The sequence below is a fragment of the Salvelinus sp. IW2-2015 genome, linkage group LG20 (assembly GCF_002910315.2).
Source record: "Salvelinus sp. IW2-2015 linkage group LG20, ASM291031v2, whole genome shotgun sequence".
Lineage (NCBI taxonomy): Eukaryota > Metazoa > Chordata > Actinopteri > Salmoniformes > Salmonidae > Salvelinus > Salvelinus sp. IW2-2015.
The window spans coordinates 2,486,142-2,502,907 of NC_036860.1; the positions used below are offsets into that span (position 1 = coordinate 2,486,142).

At 43.6% G+C, this 16,766-nt stretch overlaps 1 protein-coding gene and 1 pseudogene across 7 annotated transcripts; both read right to left on the minus strand.

Moving 5' to 3' along the window:
* The window catches only part of LOC111981198 (histone acetyltransferase p300-like), a 32,521-nt pseudogene extending 23,663 nt beyond the window's left edge, over nt 1-8,858 (minus strand).
* Nucleotides 8,859-10,218: 1,360 nt separating this feature from the next.
* LOC111980196 (xaa-Pro aminopeptidase 3) lies at nt 10,219-16,699 on the minus strand. Of its 7 annotated transcripts, none has more exons than XM_024010872.3 (11): nt 16,592-16,698; nt 16,366-16,409; nt 15,742-15,864; nt 15,126-15,533; nt 14,714-14,898; nt 14,576-14,638; nt 14,347-14,460; nt 14,081-14,166; nt 13,795-13,978; nt 11,216-11,336; nt 10,219-10,811 (listed from the first exon to the last, which is right to left on the minus strand). In XM_024010872.3, the coding sequence occupies exons 1-11, from the start codon at nt 16,597-16,599 to the stop codon at nt 10,645-10,647; spliced, it is 1,503 nt and encodes a 500-aa protein (XP_023866640.1). In that variant the 5' UTR covers nt 16,600-16,698; the 3' UTR covers nt 10,219-10,644. The 7 variants fall into 7 exon arrangements, with proteins under 7 accessions (XP_023866640.1, XP_023866639.1, XP_023866641.1 ...); XM_024010871.3 differs by having other exon boundaries at nt 16,366-16,505; nt 16,592-16,691; XM_024010873.3 differs by having other exon boundaries at nt 15,780-15,864; nt 16,592-16,685.
* Between the last annotated feature and the right edge of the window lie 67 nt (nt 16,700-16,766).

The window sequence follows — 16,766 nt, forward strand, 5'->3', positions numbered from 1 at the left end:
CCAGCCTGGCAGTGGGTCATGTGGTTGAGGACGTTCTTCATGGTGCGGCAGTGGGGCAGGCTGCACTGGCGCACCTCCCCGTTGGCCTGCTCCCGCCGCTGGCACTTGTGGGCGTGGAGCAGGAGCACCAGCTGCTGCTGAATCAGCTTGCGCTTCTCCGGGTCGGCAGTGGGAGGCGCTGCCCCCGGACCTGTTGCCACAGTACCAAGGCCAGCCTGGGCCCCGGCTCCAACCGCCGCTCCACCCACCGACACTGGCCCTACTGCCGAGGCCTGCTGTGAGGCCTGATGACACAGAGCGAAAAGAGAGTGAGTTAACCAGAGGGGATAGGGGGATGTAAAGGAAGATGGCTGMAATAGAGGGGCTGTATGGAGGATTAAAGACAAGGGAGGGCCTTTAAAAAGGGAGATCAAAGTTGACAAGGTGGGATGGGCCGAACTAAGAGCAGTGGATTGTGAGTGAATTACCACTTAAGTCCAGAGGGTCTTTAATCTAGTATTTTAGTAGGACTGACAATACCAGTATCGCAATGTTTTTTCCATGGTAAAAATGAATACACGAAGCAGACCAAACTCTTTAGTACTTTAAAAACCTGCTGTATGTAAAATAGTCTGCTATAGCTTGGGAAACAAATAAATGTGAGTCTGGATGACAACATAATGACATTTGTTTCCAACACTAGGGCTGTTATCCTAAAGAAGTTAAATCCACTTCATGTTTTGTTTCCTTGCCACAACACGTATCGCAATACTGGTATTGTCCCGGCCCTATATTTTTCACAAAAATAAGAGGAACAGAAAAAGATAGAAGACTGAAGGAGCATGCCCTCACCATCCCAGCCATGCCCTGTATAGGCAGTGTCTTCTTGTCCAGGTTGAACTGGGCCAGGCTGTTGGCCAGACCAGCCTTGTTCTGGTGCTGTGGGCCCAGCCCAGCACCACCCAGAACCTGGCCTGCTAACTGACCGTACGGACCACCATAGGGGCCCACATTAGCCATCATATTCATCTGAGAGAGACGGGGGCAGAGGAAGAGATGGGGAGAAATTAAGGGAATGTTAGGTGAGTGAGATGTAGTTTACACTCATGGTCCTGCTTTTCTTTATTGAACAAAAATAAATAATTGCCAGATTTTTTAGAGCAGATTAAACGACACTAATTAAGCTTCATTAACTTTAAAATCACTAGCAACCTGAGATAAGTTGTTGACAGATAATAGAGTTCAATCTCTGGACCATTAGGCATTACACTGCTTTGAGCAGTAATCAGTCTGGTCTTATTCACGGAGGTTGTTAAGAAAGCATTAACGCTGACATACTTACAAAAACATAATTCAACAAATAGCTTGAATTTTCCTAGCATTTTCACACAAACACCAAGCTCTGTTGAAGACAATAGTGATCTAGGGGTGACAATGAGAGAACAGCTGCTTGCTAAGGGGGAGAAAGACCAAATCAGATCTTACTCCAGCAGCTTTCATCATCTGTTAACCCTTATCCTTACAAAATATCATCAGCCTAAAGGAATGTAATAAACTACTTCCAACAAAAGACAGATACGGCCAACAGATAAATAAGCTGGTCACTGCTCAGCTYGGTCSCATCAGGATCGTTTGGGATGGAACTTTACAGCTMTAAGTGTGCACCCTTCTTACTCCCCACTGTTTTAGACACCTTATGGAAACGCATGTAGACACTGCCCAACTGACAATGAACATCTACGCTCTCAGCTGCCCAAACACTAAAAGAGAACATGCACTGATGGTTTGTGCTTTTAGCCTCAGGCGTCCTACAGCTCTGGGAGGTGTATTAAGCAAGGCACATTCAGCCTGAACATTGACGCATCCACTGCACCCAGCCTCGTGAAACAGCTCTGACACTGATTGGGATTGTCAATATTTCGTATTATATTCAAGCATTTAAACTTGAAAAGCACCCGACATCTGAATCCAATTAATTTTATAGCAATCGTGAAGTGCGGTATTTAAATTAGCCTATGGCAACATGATAGCTGGATACACAATAAACAGGGTAAGGTTGATGATCTCTCTGGCTGCCGTCAGTTACTACTTGATCAGTTCCGAAAGCGGCACTTTCACAGTTCACACACTAAATACTCTTCTCGATTCTTGGTCAATAATGTTCATTCAGAGCAATCTTGAACCATCTATGAATATTAAACATGTAATAATCACTGTTGTCTGGTGTCAGACAGCTAGCAAGCCAGATGTGCTTAAACCCAAGACGCAGCCAGCAGAGCAAAAGACGAGTTAACGTCAATGTGTAAAAGAGGATCCTGCTACGTAGGGACATTTATCGAACACAAGTCGATCTACAAAACACTTAGAAAGGTCTTACCTTGTTCAGTGCTCCAGGTTGCTTGGCCTCATCCAGCCTGACCCTGCCCCCATTTGCTGCCCCCTGATTCGCTGCAGGTGTTTTCTGCAGCAGGTTACTGTTACTCCCATTCCCGGGTTTGACCTGGTAACCCCATTCGGGCGAGCCATTACTGGCCTCCTCATGCCCTGGGGCGTGGACCCTTGTTGCTGTCCCGTTGCCGCTTCTGGGCCCCCATCATGGCCCTGTTCAGTCCACCCACCATGCCCGCCTGCTGCATCATGCCAGCCTGCTGGGGTGAGGGGTGCTGCCCCTGGGGACCCATACTCTGGGGCCCAGGGGAGGCATTCATGCTGCCCAGGAGTCCCATGGAGCCACCGGGGCTGTTGGTGGCTCCCTGTTGACCCGAGGGTGGCAGCGCTCCAGCCCGGAGAAGCTCCGAGAGCTGTTTATGTTTGGCAGCAGCGTCCTGGCCTCCTCCCAGGCTGGTGTGCAGCTGGCTGAGGTCCCCGCCGTTGACCAGCCCCAGCTCCGACGAGTTGATGAGCTCATCGGGTAGGTCGTGCTCCAGGTCAAAGAGTGAACCGAAATCTGGAAGGGGGTAAGAGGAGGAAAGAAAGGGCAGTGTAAGTGGGATATCCTGAGGTGTACATTGAGAGCAGTAGCAAATAAATGCACTTGTGCCCCTTGACATGGCAAGCTCACTAATAAAGCTCTAACCTCCTTCAAATGTATGTGCAGCAATAACTCATTCTGGAAKGAGAAATAACTCCATCTAAAAAGAACCAACTAAATGAATCACTCCACTTTCTGGACCCTAACGGCATCTGCATACTATGTTCCATTTACTCCTAGCAAAACTTGGCTAGGCGAGGTGAACGTCTGTGCCTRGCATACTCCCCTAAAAGACCTTTGCTTAAAAGACCTTAGCCAGTATACACTTCCTCAAAATGGCCTGAATTAATTTAACTCAAGAAATCTTTAATTCACTTTGATGTTTTTGCTGAGGTGGTCTTAGTCATGCAATTTTACACCTAACTAAGATGTTTGTTGCAGTATTTCGCAAGTGAAAAAACGTGCATGAAAACAAGTCGTCTCTCGTTTAATGACAAACACTTTATTGAAGAATCCGTACGGTTGACCAATCACTGACAAAAGGGCYTAGACTTCGGTTACGGGACTTCGGCTTGCCTCATGAAAAYCTGTGGTGTGCACAAACAGCCGAACAAACCCTCGTCGAACACAAAAACGTCACAAAATGWRATCATATATGCACAAACTTTTTCAGATGGGAAGTATGCGGACGCCTTAAGTCAGTGCAGCGGCTGGCTGCAACCAACTAAATTAATCCCTCCCCTTTCTGGACCCTAAGTCAGTGCAGCGGCTGGCTGCAGCCTCCCACCAAAGGGTTTCCTCTCCCGGGCCAGTTTGTGGTTTGATGGGGTGGCAAACAGAGTGCGAAGCCACAGAAGTAAACACTGACTGAGTAGCAGGTGGATGCATGTGTATAGAGGACATTTCTCTGCCTCTTCATAGAGAAAGGGAAATAGCAAGAGCACAGACATACCTGCTAAGTTGCAAGATCTACTTGAATTTCCCGTCTGAGACACGTGCATTCACTTACAGTGCAGGGTGGATACCAAACAAAGGCAAACCTTTGTGTCCTTTATGCCTATCATATGGCAAACAAACACCTCTGGATATAGAACTTCGGAAACGGGGGGGCAAGTGGTCCATTTATGACACCAGGTTGAGGATGTACTTGGCAGAGACTTGAAATGCCTACGGCACCAGAAGCATCTCAGTCTCACCTCTTGCCATCTCTAGCTTAGAGCAGCAGCAGACTGCAGCCATCTTAGAGGGGGAAAAAATCTAACATYAAACACACAAGAGCTGATCCGCTCAAATATGCAAGCATGCATCCTCAGTCAAGCTCGAGTCTCTTTTAGAGAAACAGGTGGGTGTGTTAATATTTCTACACTACCCTCCAAGTTGCAGTGACTATAGCACAGGCAACACTCAAATTGTTCTTGTGCACGGCATGGATACAAAATCCGTACCTGTAGTTTAAGATAGAGCTACATACAGACGTTGAACCCCGTCAGTCTCATAAACAAGAAAGAGAGCCTTCTCAATTTACCTCCTATATCCCCCGACTCTTACTAAAATMAAGATCTAGTCTAATCCCCCCCACCACCATGACCAATGAAACYCATGGTTAGTTGTGTACACTTGTGTCTGGTGGATGATGACAGAAACTACCTCTAAAGCAGTGATTTTGCAAATGCTTGGTTGTGCAAATGCTACTGTGAGCTACACCTGGTCCACAAGATTCAGTCCAGCACCAATGCCTCAGACTCCKWTCACAATGGGAGGCAACAGACAGCAGAGGTTTACTGGACTGACATCACCATTTTCACAGCCCAACCAATTGTTCCATCACAGGGTCAAAAGTCTTWTTTTTWTTTTTTTTTGYAAYMTMGGGGGGTTGCATGTTGCATTTGCTCTTCCCTTCCAAACAGAATCAACTTTTCACCACAGAGTGGTTTGTTAGACCTGTGCAGAGCCTTTCCTAGAATTCCAGTAATGACTCAGTAGGTACAACAGAACTTGGATGACACTTAAAATCAGAGCTGTATGTTAAGAGAGAACATGCTTGTACAAGGCATATGCTTCATGTGTAATGGCGACTTGGTTGAGCTAGTACAGTACAATTTCTGATCTTTTGCCGAATTGTGGCCATAGTGTCCCAAAAAAGTTACATCTAGACTTCGTGTCATGTGAGAAATTGCATTGAAACGAAAGCTAAAACTTATGCAGGGACCTATTTGGGCAATCCTGAATTGTTTAATATGTGGATAAAAGCATCCTGATGACAAACATCACATGGAGAAACAAACAAAATGGGGAATCGTGGGTGCCAACTACCAGCCAAGGCAGATGTTAACTCCTTTGAATACTACCCATTGAATAAATATGATTTGGATGCGTCAGGGAGTGGGGTCTGCATAATTAGAAAATCTGATGTGTTTTTCAATCTGGCCTATAATAATTTAAMCTTGACATTTAACTTTTACCATGTTATCAACGTATTCAAAGGCGTTAACATTCTATAGCAGTCATGCAAATTAGGGGCAAAAAACAACGACAGGACTCAAWGGTAGGAATAACGTCCAACARCACCTTARACTACAGTCCAAACAATTCAGACTTTAAAAACAAAGGGTATGAAAAAACTAGACACATGCATACAAACGCATAAGATAACATTACGCTGCTACATATGTAGCGACAAAAGGCACTACAACTTTCGTCTGCTCACGAGCAACTTGACTCTCGCTAGCAAGTGTAGCCACTAGACAACAATGCAGCAGTACACAACACACAGAAGTGGTGATGGCTCGGTCACAACGCTAACTAACTGCCGTAAGTATAACAACACTTCAGACACCATGTTACAGCGAAGTTGTCTGAACAGGTTCAAATAAATGAACCCCTACACCAATCCAATACTGAAAATGTACATGGTGTCACCTCTCTGATAAGCTAGCTATGCCACCTTGCCTAAGATTGATAAGAGCTAACGTTCAGCTAGTTAGCTACACAAACATCAAAAGCATGCATCTTTATTGCTTGCAACGCTCAAGTTAAATATCTAACGTTAGCTAACTAGCTGGCTATCCATAAATGGTAGCAAGCTGCAGCTAGTTAAATAGGAGAAGTAACGTTAGCTAGCTAAATTGGCCAACTAGCTACTGTAACTACCTAAAACATTCCAATACTGTGAGTTCACAAGTTGCTATACGTGGACTATCCCATTGTTTCAAGCGGGCAGATAACTTCAGACCATAGATAGCACTGGGAGGGCAATTAGCCAGTCTACTTTACTTTGACCAGTTGGGTAACAAGCAAACCTTTACTACTACCACCTAATTGGTAGCTAACGTTGGCATTACAACTTGGCTGATGATGGATGTGGCTCATTCATGTGAACTTAGTAAAACAAGCTGGTTAACTTGCTAGGTAATATAACATCCCTGAACAGCTAYGCAGGACTGTTATAGCATTTCAAATGTTTACCGTTTCCATCACTGGCGGAGACTGAGAGAGCAGGGGATGATAGTTTAGGCCTCTTGGCTGAAGGCGGGCCGGACTCCAGAACATTATCGGCCATATTTTTTCACGAATTAAAAAATAGCTATATATCCACGAAGGATTGGCTTATTCCCTTGTTTGCGTCTGAGTTCTTTCAAACTTCCCTTCTGTAAATGTTTGTGATTCTTCCCCCACCGTTTAGGGACGGTAGGGGGAAAGGAGGCAATTGCGATACACTCTTCCTTTCAGGGTTCCCACTCTCGATCTATGCTTAGCCGTCGCTATCAATCCCCCTCCCCTGTCGGAGATGTTGTTCCTTTATAGATTTCTCCGAGTTTAGAAGGAGGGAAGGTGGAGTCGATGAAAAAGACAAGCAAGTAGGCCTTCGACAATCTCATTTAGCCTCTTTGGCGTTGGAAAAATGGTCCCAAGACCTGTCCTCCATGGCAGCATCAGTCTTTTCCGCCATAGTCGCCGGCGAAATCGAGTGTTTAATTCTAGAGCACTCCACTCAGGGGTCGTGTCCAGGGAAGCAAAATGGGAAACGCGATAAAGAACGCAAGCAAACCGTACCCCAGTGGTAGGTACCTTTGGGGGCCTCGTCTCATGCAACAGTTATGAGGGACCCGAAAACGGATAAATCTTCCACTTTGTCTGAATTGCCATTGCAGTCAATGCAATTTGATCCCAACATTACCACAAAGTAATGAGTTGTCAAATAATACAATTATGGCGTTAGGTCCTTAGTCTAATAAAAAAAACACGGATGAATGTGTCCGACAGTGACAGAATATCAAAATCATCCCCATACGTAAATTGGGATSGTCAAGAAACAAGAACTTGATAGGCTTATCTATATTTGGGGCTATGAAACCGGGATACCCAGTCCCAATGAGTGATAGTGGTTTAAGATGCATTTAAAGCATGGGTTAAAAACCTCATTCAACATTGAAAACAATTCGCATTGTCTTTTAGATAAATATCATTGTATAGGGGTGCAATTCAAATCTGAAAAAAATACAGTGAKGCTGACTGATCCAAGTTCCGTTCTCCAATAGATTGTACTACACCTATGGGCTCCTATTCGATAAATTAATTCCATGCATTTAATAAATTTCCCTTACCATCTACTTGTAGTCTACATCGTGACATTAGTTTGTTAGTTTGTCAATGCAAGGCACTGAATTGGAAAAAATAACGGACACTGAATGCACATTTGGATGGTGCACCCTTTGCGCGATTATGCCAATTACATGCAATGAGGTTAAATTGAAGCAATACAATTTTGAGCAATTAGTTTGTGTTATGACAAATCATTTAGGCTAAATTCTGAGATTTGATGTTGCAAAAATCGTTTGAGTTATAGCCCAGAATGTGCCAATTAATGTCCTATCAAATTGATTCAATTAGTCCTAGTTTTATTTTGCAGAGGACGTTTGGTTTACTTCCCCAAGTGTTGAGATTTAAAGCTTACCCAAGAAAGCTCTTCAAAGGTAATCATATAACCTACTGCAATAAGATCACCATTGATTAGAAAGATGAAATTGGTTGATAAATATTGCAAGAAATCATCGGTCACTGCGTATGCTGATTTAGGTTGCAATGCAAGTGAAGAAAAAAATCCAGAACAAGAGAATACAGCGATGAGCGAAAATCTGATAAAGCGAGGGGTCGCTACAATATTATGGCTATTTTAGAAAAGTGTCAAGCTTCGTCCATAAAATAATGATAGCAACACCCCCAAACATATGTGGTCCACAAAATCCTTTGAGTCTTTGTGGTGGTAAATGCCCCCCTTCACGATTATCCTAATTTATATTTTCCTTTAAACCTTCCTTTTACTCCCGCCTCAAATACCCAATATACAATTATCGGTATATTTGTCTATGCGGGCATTTTTTCATCTGTGGCGATGGGCAAATTATGATTTTTTTTTCATGTTGTATTTTTTCTTTCGCTCGCAGGTWTTTTTCTTCGTTAAATATATTGCCTTCTTCCGCCTCTCCTCTCCACTCCGTAAAAACACCCCTTCCTTGGATTTTCAGAGATTTTCCTTTTTTCACTCCCTCATTCTTCTRCTGCCTTATCTTTTYTTTTTACTTTCWTCCCTCTTTTCGCACCGACACGACATCGCCACTCTTTCACCGGCGGGTCTRGGAGTCGCTATTATCGGCGCTGAAGTCGCTTTCTTTCTCGGTATCTCCTGCCTCTRTCGYTCTGTCCGCACAAACAAAATGGCGGCTTGTTGTTTCTACTCCTCTGATACGGGGGAGGGTTGAGGTACAGCAACATTAGGCGTGAAGGGGGTTGGTACTCCGGGTTTTGCCGGAAATCCTTTCGAATTTTTTCGGAGCGGCAATACCAGTGTTATCATCTGTAGGGGGCAGTCGTGTTCCACCAACAAATCAGAATATATTTAAGAGGGCGCTTCGCTTCTATCGATACAAATAAGATTATCATTGCGGCAAACGATGCTCATATAGGCTTATATCAGGTGTCTCATTTAGGTAGATTTTGACCAACTGTTACAAATAATTAACTGAATATTCTGTTATAACAGCATTTTCAATTAGACATGACTACGTATAAAAACTAACACACACACAAATATACATTTTGTCTTCATCAATAAACTCATATCTAAAAAAATGAGACAATTCTTGCACAATAGAGCCATTATCTAATGCTCTCCTATCCTGCAAGGAACCTGTGAAATGTATTAGTTTGTGAGAACAGACATTTTCTTTTTATAATAGAAAAGACAATGAAAACATTACCACATTCAGATCCATGAGGAATAATCACGCAGTCCTCCAGAAACCCATATAATTAATTGGGAAAATAAGTGATGCTAGTGAATACATGGTAGTGGATGTACCACAGCCTGTAGTAAATGTTTCCTGCCAGTCAAAAGATACCGTGTTAAAAAGGGGGATTTTGTGTTGTTCATTGCCAGTTATAAACTGCGGCTCAACTCTCAAAGAAGTCTAAGAAACTGGACATTATTGTGGCTGCAGCAGAAACGTTTTTGGGACTTAAGGATTTTATACTGAACCAAAAATATAAACGCAACATGCAACAAATGCAAAGATTTCACTGAGTTARAGTTCATAGAAGGAAATCAGTCAATTGAAATAAATTCATTAGGCCCTAATCTATGGATTTCACATGACCCGGCAGGGGCACAGCCAATTGGGAGCCAGGCCCACCCACTGGAGAGCCAGGCCCAGCCAATCAGAATGAGTTTTCCCCCACAAAAGGGCTTTAATTACAGACAGAAATACAACCTCCCCCTTCTCAGACAATCCCCCGGCGAGAAGAAGCCAGATGTGGAGGTCTTGGTCTGGCATTGTTAAACGTGGTCTGTGGTTGTGAGGCCGGTCGGATGTACTGCCAAATTCTCTAAAACGATGTCGGAGGCGGCTTATGGTAGAGAAATTAACAGTAAATTCTCTGGAAACAGRTCTGTTTGGACATTCCTGCAGTCAGCATGCCAATTGCACGCTCCCTCAAAACTTGAGACATCTGTGGCATTGTGTTGTGTGACAAAACTGCACATTTTAGAGTAGCCTTTTATTGTTCCCAGCACAAAGTGCACCAGTTTAATGATCATGCTGTTTAATCAGCTTCTTGATATGCCACACCTGTCAGGTGGATTGATTATCTTTGCAAAGGAGAAATGCTCACTAACAGAGACGTAAAACACATTTGTGCACAAAATTTGAGAGCAATAAGCTTTTTGTGTCTATGGAACATCTCAGGAATCTTTTATTTCAGAAACATGGGACCAACACTTTACATGTTGCGTTTATATTTTTGTTTAGTATACATCTGAAGCACTTGGAAGGGGTATTGGCGCCGGAAGATAGCCCGCCCTCTCAGGCTCCCCCTGAGCCTGTGTAGGGATCAAATTCGTTTATTTTTTAACAGTGAAGTTGTTTGATATATTTTATTTTTGGTAGTTTGTTCGTTTTTGTTGATAGTTCCGTTTTTTGGGGAAACCCTGTTTTCATCCCGCACAGTAGGTGGCGGGATGCACATTAAATTGTGCAATCGCCAATATACCGAAGACGAACCCACTGAAATGTGACCCGTCACTCTTGAGAGGGATGAACACTCACTCTTGCTCACARTTAGCATTTGAGGAGTGTATACGGTCACACTCCAGTTGGGAGCAAGGTATATACCCTCCCCATGTCTAGTCTCTCTCCGCCCTAACTCTGTGCACATGCTCTTTCAACATCAGCAATGGTTTTGGGTGTGTCAGAGGACAGGATCAAGGGGTTTATCTCGTCTTGAATCACAACGTCGTCCTCTATTCTCACCSCAAGTCCACGGAATCGCTCTGGAACCTGGTCATCGTCCTCACATATGTACAGCCCTGAAAGAGAGAGATGGACTGGAGTGTAGTCACTTGATGCATTCATGCACACACATGCATTAAACACTGGAACAGTAGTGCTTCAGTGTTTGTATAGGAATCTCTGGRTGTTTCACTGGGAAGGCTGGGTTTACACTACACAAAACATTCTCCTTAGCAAAACATAAATGATGCTTGTGTAAAGTTACAAATTCTACCTTGTAAACTATGTGGAGCCCACCGTGCGTGCGGTGAGTGGTGCAGTAATAAAGTGTTGCCTCTAAGGCAGAATACCCCTAGTGGAGTGTTAATCCAGCCTAAAAAGTGCACAGTTTTTCAAAGTTTGTCAATCAGTTGAATATGACTAATATGAAGAACTGAACTGTGCAAGTGAGAGATTGTACCCTGGCTCATGGATACAGTACCTGGCTCTATTGTGATTGCCATTCCAGGCTGGAGGGGCTGAGAGCGGGAAAGCTCAGGGGTATCGTGCACATCCATGCCCAGGTAGTGACCAACATGGTGGGGGCAGTAGCGCCTTGCCGCCTGGAAGCAGCAATACAGGTCACTGAAGCAACAAAGTACACTGCACGCTCAAGCGCTGAACTCAATGTGACTGTTTGATAGGGTCCCTTCTTTCAGTTCTTTATTTTGACATATTTGTCACATACAACGGATAGGTGCAGTGAAATGTGTTGTTTTACAGGGTCAGCCATAGTAGTACAGCCCCCCAGGAGTAAATTAGGGTTAAGTGCCTTGCTCAAGGGCACAGTCAGATTTTTCACCTTGTCGTCTCAGGTATTTGAACCAGCGACCTTTCAGTTACTGGACTAACGCTCTGATCGCTAGGCTAACTGCCATCATGGGTAGGCCTAACACTTTATAATAACGGTCAGTAATAAACCATTTACAAACAGTTTGCTCAACATTTATTAATCATTACTCCAACATTAGTACATCACACTACTACAACAGTGTGATTGTTCTGGAATCAAATGTTCAATATATTTCCTTAAACATACTGTGTTGTGTTCTTATTCTTTTAACATTGACATGTTCTAGGCCAGGTTTTCCCAAACTAGATCACGGCCCCATGTGTGGTCACCTGATTTGTAGTGGGATCGTGAGAGAATTCGCATTTAGTTAATAGAACCGGGGTTACATCAGTAACCACCGGTAGCTGCTAAATGCAGTTGTAATGAACAGAGCGGTTTTATGTTTTCTTCCTACAACCGAGTGGACAAGATTAGGCACTAAATCAGACTTGGGGTGATGTTCTTTTCTACACAGAAGATCATACAACATTATTGCCTGATAATCTTCTGAATTTCCCAATACCTTTGATACATTTCAGTCATTTCAAACCATACCGATTGAAATACTGTCAAAAATACTGTCAGACTGATTTGTAATAGACTGTCATAGCCCAATTTAAAAAAGTTTACATTGGCCGTTGATTACATAATTTTTTTTTTTTTTTACAAGGCGGGGTTACTATGTATTTATTTTTTTATCAAAATGGGGTCGCAGGCCAAAAAAGTTTGAGAACCCCTATTCTAGGCCATTTTGAGACCATCTGGTACTGCTAGAATGCCTAGCATGGCAATGGCATGTCCATCTTTTGGTGAGAAATTACACTGGTCACTAAACATTTATTAAGAACTATAAATCGAGAAAGCAAACAGATATCAATCACTTCAGTGCCATTGCTGAAAGCTCCTCCACCACACACCAGTCTTGCTGAATGCCTTCTCTCCTACCCAGCCTCCCAACACAAGCGTCACCCAAGCAGGTGTGATACCTAGGCTACTCCTGTGGCGTGCTGCAATCCTTGTCCCCCACCTTTCGGTCTTCTCCCGACTACCACCCAGGTCTGATTATTGTGCAACCTCATAGGCCTAATATTTTAAAACGGAGTCTTAGAAAACATATGGCTATTTCTCACGTTGATCGTTAGGCTACAAATGAACATGTTGCTATTGTCTACCCTAGACTCTTACACTGAGGATGATGAATTTAGGGCCCGATGCCTCATAAACGCGGAGAGATTTGAGTGTTTTTACAATGTTGCATCCTGGGAGAAACGATACGCTTTCCCAAGTATTGCACTAGAGAACTCTACTTGTTTTTCACACTCGACACGGAAAAACTGCACGCTTGCGTTACATGTCTAGATTGTTCTGTCGGTAATTAACCATGTCTCTGGAATGTACGCACCTTTTGAAATCAGTGGTGTTAAAGACTGATTCTAGTACTGTCTGAATCAAAATGTAAAATCCGATCTAGACTTGCCATTATTTTTGCTGCTTTTAAAAATGTTTATTTAACCTTTATTTAACTAAGCAAGTCAGTTAAGAACAAATTCTTATTTAAAATGACGGCCTACCCCGGCCAAACCCTAACCCAGATGACGCTGGGAAAATTGTGCGCCACCCTATGGGACTCCCAATCACGMCCAGTTGTGATACAGCCAGAAATCAAACCAGTGTCTGTAGTGACACCTCTTGCACTGAGATGCAGTGCCTTAGACCGCTGCGCCACTCGGGAGCCAATTTACTGTCAGGAAATGTGCAATCAAACTCAGATCCTGACATTTCTTACCCATATGAATTAAAAAGGTCAATGGTCTGAAGTTTCAGCACATAAATTTAAGGATTATAAAGGACCTAAATGGTTTATTACTGAACGTTATTAGTATTAAAGTGTTTGTTATCCAATAGGGTTTTTGATAAACAGCATTAACCTCTAATACCCTTTCCTAGCCATTGAGTCTACGTGGTTAAGTCCCCTTAAGCCACAAAATATAACCTATTACTTTCAATTAAATATTACTATTAAAACATTTGAGTTAATAAGTGATATATTATAATTTACGTTGATGCTAAACACACTTCAGTTCTCTATGCATGCATTTGATACCATTATCAGGTAACGTGGACATGGAGTTATTTTCTCCAACCATGGAACTACTTTGAGCAGAAGGACACAGCGACACTGAGCGTACCTTAAGTGCATCAGCATCACTGGTGGAGCCCTTCACGATGCCCAGCTGTTTGAGTTGGCGTCCCAGCAGAGCCAACATGGTGCTGTAGATGTGGTCCAGACTGACTCCTGGGGAGCACAGAGACAGACAGGCCTTCTGCACCTCCAACACCCCCTCATACAACTCTGCCTGGGCAGGGCTGAACCTGGGCTCACCATGCAAGAGAGGGGTAGAAAAGGAGACTTCATTAAAAGGATGGAGAGAAGGAGCGAATATCCAAAATGGTATCTCTGTTGATGCAACTTACTTTCCGTTCACCGGCCAGGTGCGAGTAATATCACTGACATAACAAAAGTATTCACACCCTCCATCAAGTAGCACCATCTCCCCATTCTGAGAGAAAGAAAAGACAAGGAATTMYGCAAAGTCTTGTTTGTCTGGACACAGACAGAGTTACTGGTATAGATGTAGTATGTACCATCGTGGCAAACCTGGGGTGTTAATAATTCTAAAACTTCTGACCTCAGAATTGTGTGCCCACATTCAGCAGCAACATTACATATGTCCCTTCACCTTGACAATCTGGTTGTTGTTTATGTAATGAAGTGTATTGGCTCGGTTTCCACCAGCAACCACAGGAGGATAGGCCAAMAAATTGGCTCCATGGGCACGGCACTCAAAATCAAACTAGGATTGAGAAAGAGATTCACATTAACATTTCATCATAATTGTTGCTACCATAGGTGTTAAACCATATGACAACACACCATAATTATAAAGTGTCTAAAGACCTGAAACTCACTTTAGCATACAGTAGAGCTTCATCAATGTCCCCATGAGACATACCCATAGTCTTCTTGAATGCCTGAAAGAGGGGATGCAGAGGGTTTACGTGAACAGTTGAGAGTGCTTCACTCATGGCGTGTGTGAGGTGACTCACCTGTGCTGTGATGCGACCAGCCTCCTTCATAAGAGCCACCTCGGCTGGGCTCTTGAGGGCCCTGAGGGAGTGTGTAAGGGGTCTGAGAGAGCGCACCATGGGCCCCCCTTCCAACAGGGGCCAAACATGGGTCTGGTGGAGCCCAGGGTGGCAGGGCTTGGAGCCATCATACCACACAGTGCTACCTGAGAGAGCGGGAACAATCAGAGTAAAATTGTTAGTGATATAGTTTGTCTAATTTCTTTACATCACTTTGAAATGGTTCAAACAGTTGCATTTGTTCAGAATGAAAATTTGATCCACAATTTGGAGCTACGTTCCTCAGGCTTTTAATCCCTAATCTTTCATCCCAAGAGTAACATTTACTCTAAAATATGTATGTTCAAATGACTTTCCCCTAGTTACCCCCTACCTTTAAGGCTTTTGAGTACAAGTCCCAACTCTTCTGTGCAGTGGACCCTCTCCATCCCCGTCAACGCTGCCGCACCGTCCTTCCCTGACCTGGGCCCATCCCACAGCTCCCTGGCCGGGTCCCTGCGGGGTACAAAGAGGATGGCTTGGTCCGGGCGGCCGGTACCACACAGAACCAGGGCGCTGTCTGGCTCAAGGATGCCTGTGAGGTAGAGGAAGTCCTGGTTCTGGTGGAAGGGGTAGGGGATGTCATTGGTCATGTAGCGGATTGGGTGGGAGAGGACAATGACGAGGTGTTTGTTGGACGAAGCAGTGGGTCCCAGCCGATCTGCCTGAACCTCGATTAGAGAGGCCAGTCTTTGCCGACGGAGATCAAACTCTGTTTGGGTTAAGCCAGGGGTCACCTCACCTGTGACAGAGAGCAGGAAGGGGAAGAAGTTATAAACCCACCATTCAAAACTCCCTGAAGCGACTGCACTGTACTCAGTGCAACAGTATTCATAGCCATAGTTTGTGGTTGTGAATAAGATAACAATGAGCTTTGATTTCAGGTAAATGCTGTAGAGTAACTGATTGGCAGAAATGGGACATAGCTGTATGCCCATGAGTACATAAACCATTTTTTATGAAGTGTGGATGAGTGAAGGGGCTTAGCTGGCCGAGGTATCTTGGTGGAACCTTCTGCGGTTTCCACCCTCCTGGTTTAACGGAGACATTCCGGCATGGGCACCACAGATGACCTGCAGAGAGGTTACCAGTGAGGGGAAAGTTTGCTAATAAATTCAGTTCTTTTTCACCTAGGTCTTAAAGAATCTTCCACAATCAGCTGGCCATACAAATCTACATTATTTAAGACTTATACATGACATTATAAGTTGATCCTATAATAAAGGTATGACATATTATTGGGGAATAACATGCATTATGCCTTCCATCTTGCTGAGGCAAGCATTTGTGTTATACAATGTGAAATTAGCTTGCATAAATCATGGGGAAGATCTCAATTGCATACTCCACGCGTCCTCTAAACCCCATTGGATGAGAAAGCAAGAGGTCCCTCCCCTCGGACCTTCTCCTCCAATAGGATTTGAGAAAAGGACGCCAGGAGTAAACAATTGCGATCATGACCCTGACTACAGTAGTAAGATAAGCTAATTTGTCTGGACAGTGGCAAGATATAAAAATGACCTTCTACCATTGTAATAAATTAAATACAAATAACCAAATATTTCACCACTCACCTTGACTCCAAAACTTTGAGTGTGACACCAATTGGGTAGCGGATCTGGTCAAAATGTTAGATGAGGGCAACATTGTTGCAAGTCGGTCAGACTATCAGCGACAGTTAACTCCCATCATCATGATGCCACAAGTGGTGGCGCTAAATTCTATTGAGGTTTACACAATTACATCTAATATAAATACTTTAGCAGACTAAAAATCAAACAAACTATATAAAACGACTACCTCTTCATACGACAGCCAACATGTAGGAATTTGTGACTATATCATGTCGATAAATGCGTCTGTCCGTCTGCCGTGCTTGTGAGGTGACAAGTTTCAGCCTCCCCTGTAAGACAATCGTTACCATTGGTGGAAATATWATATTAGGTTTTTTGATTGGATAGCAATTATATGACCT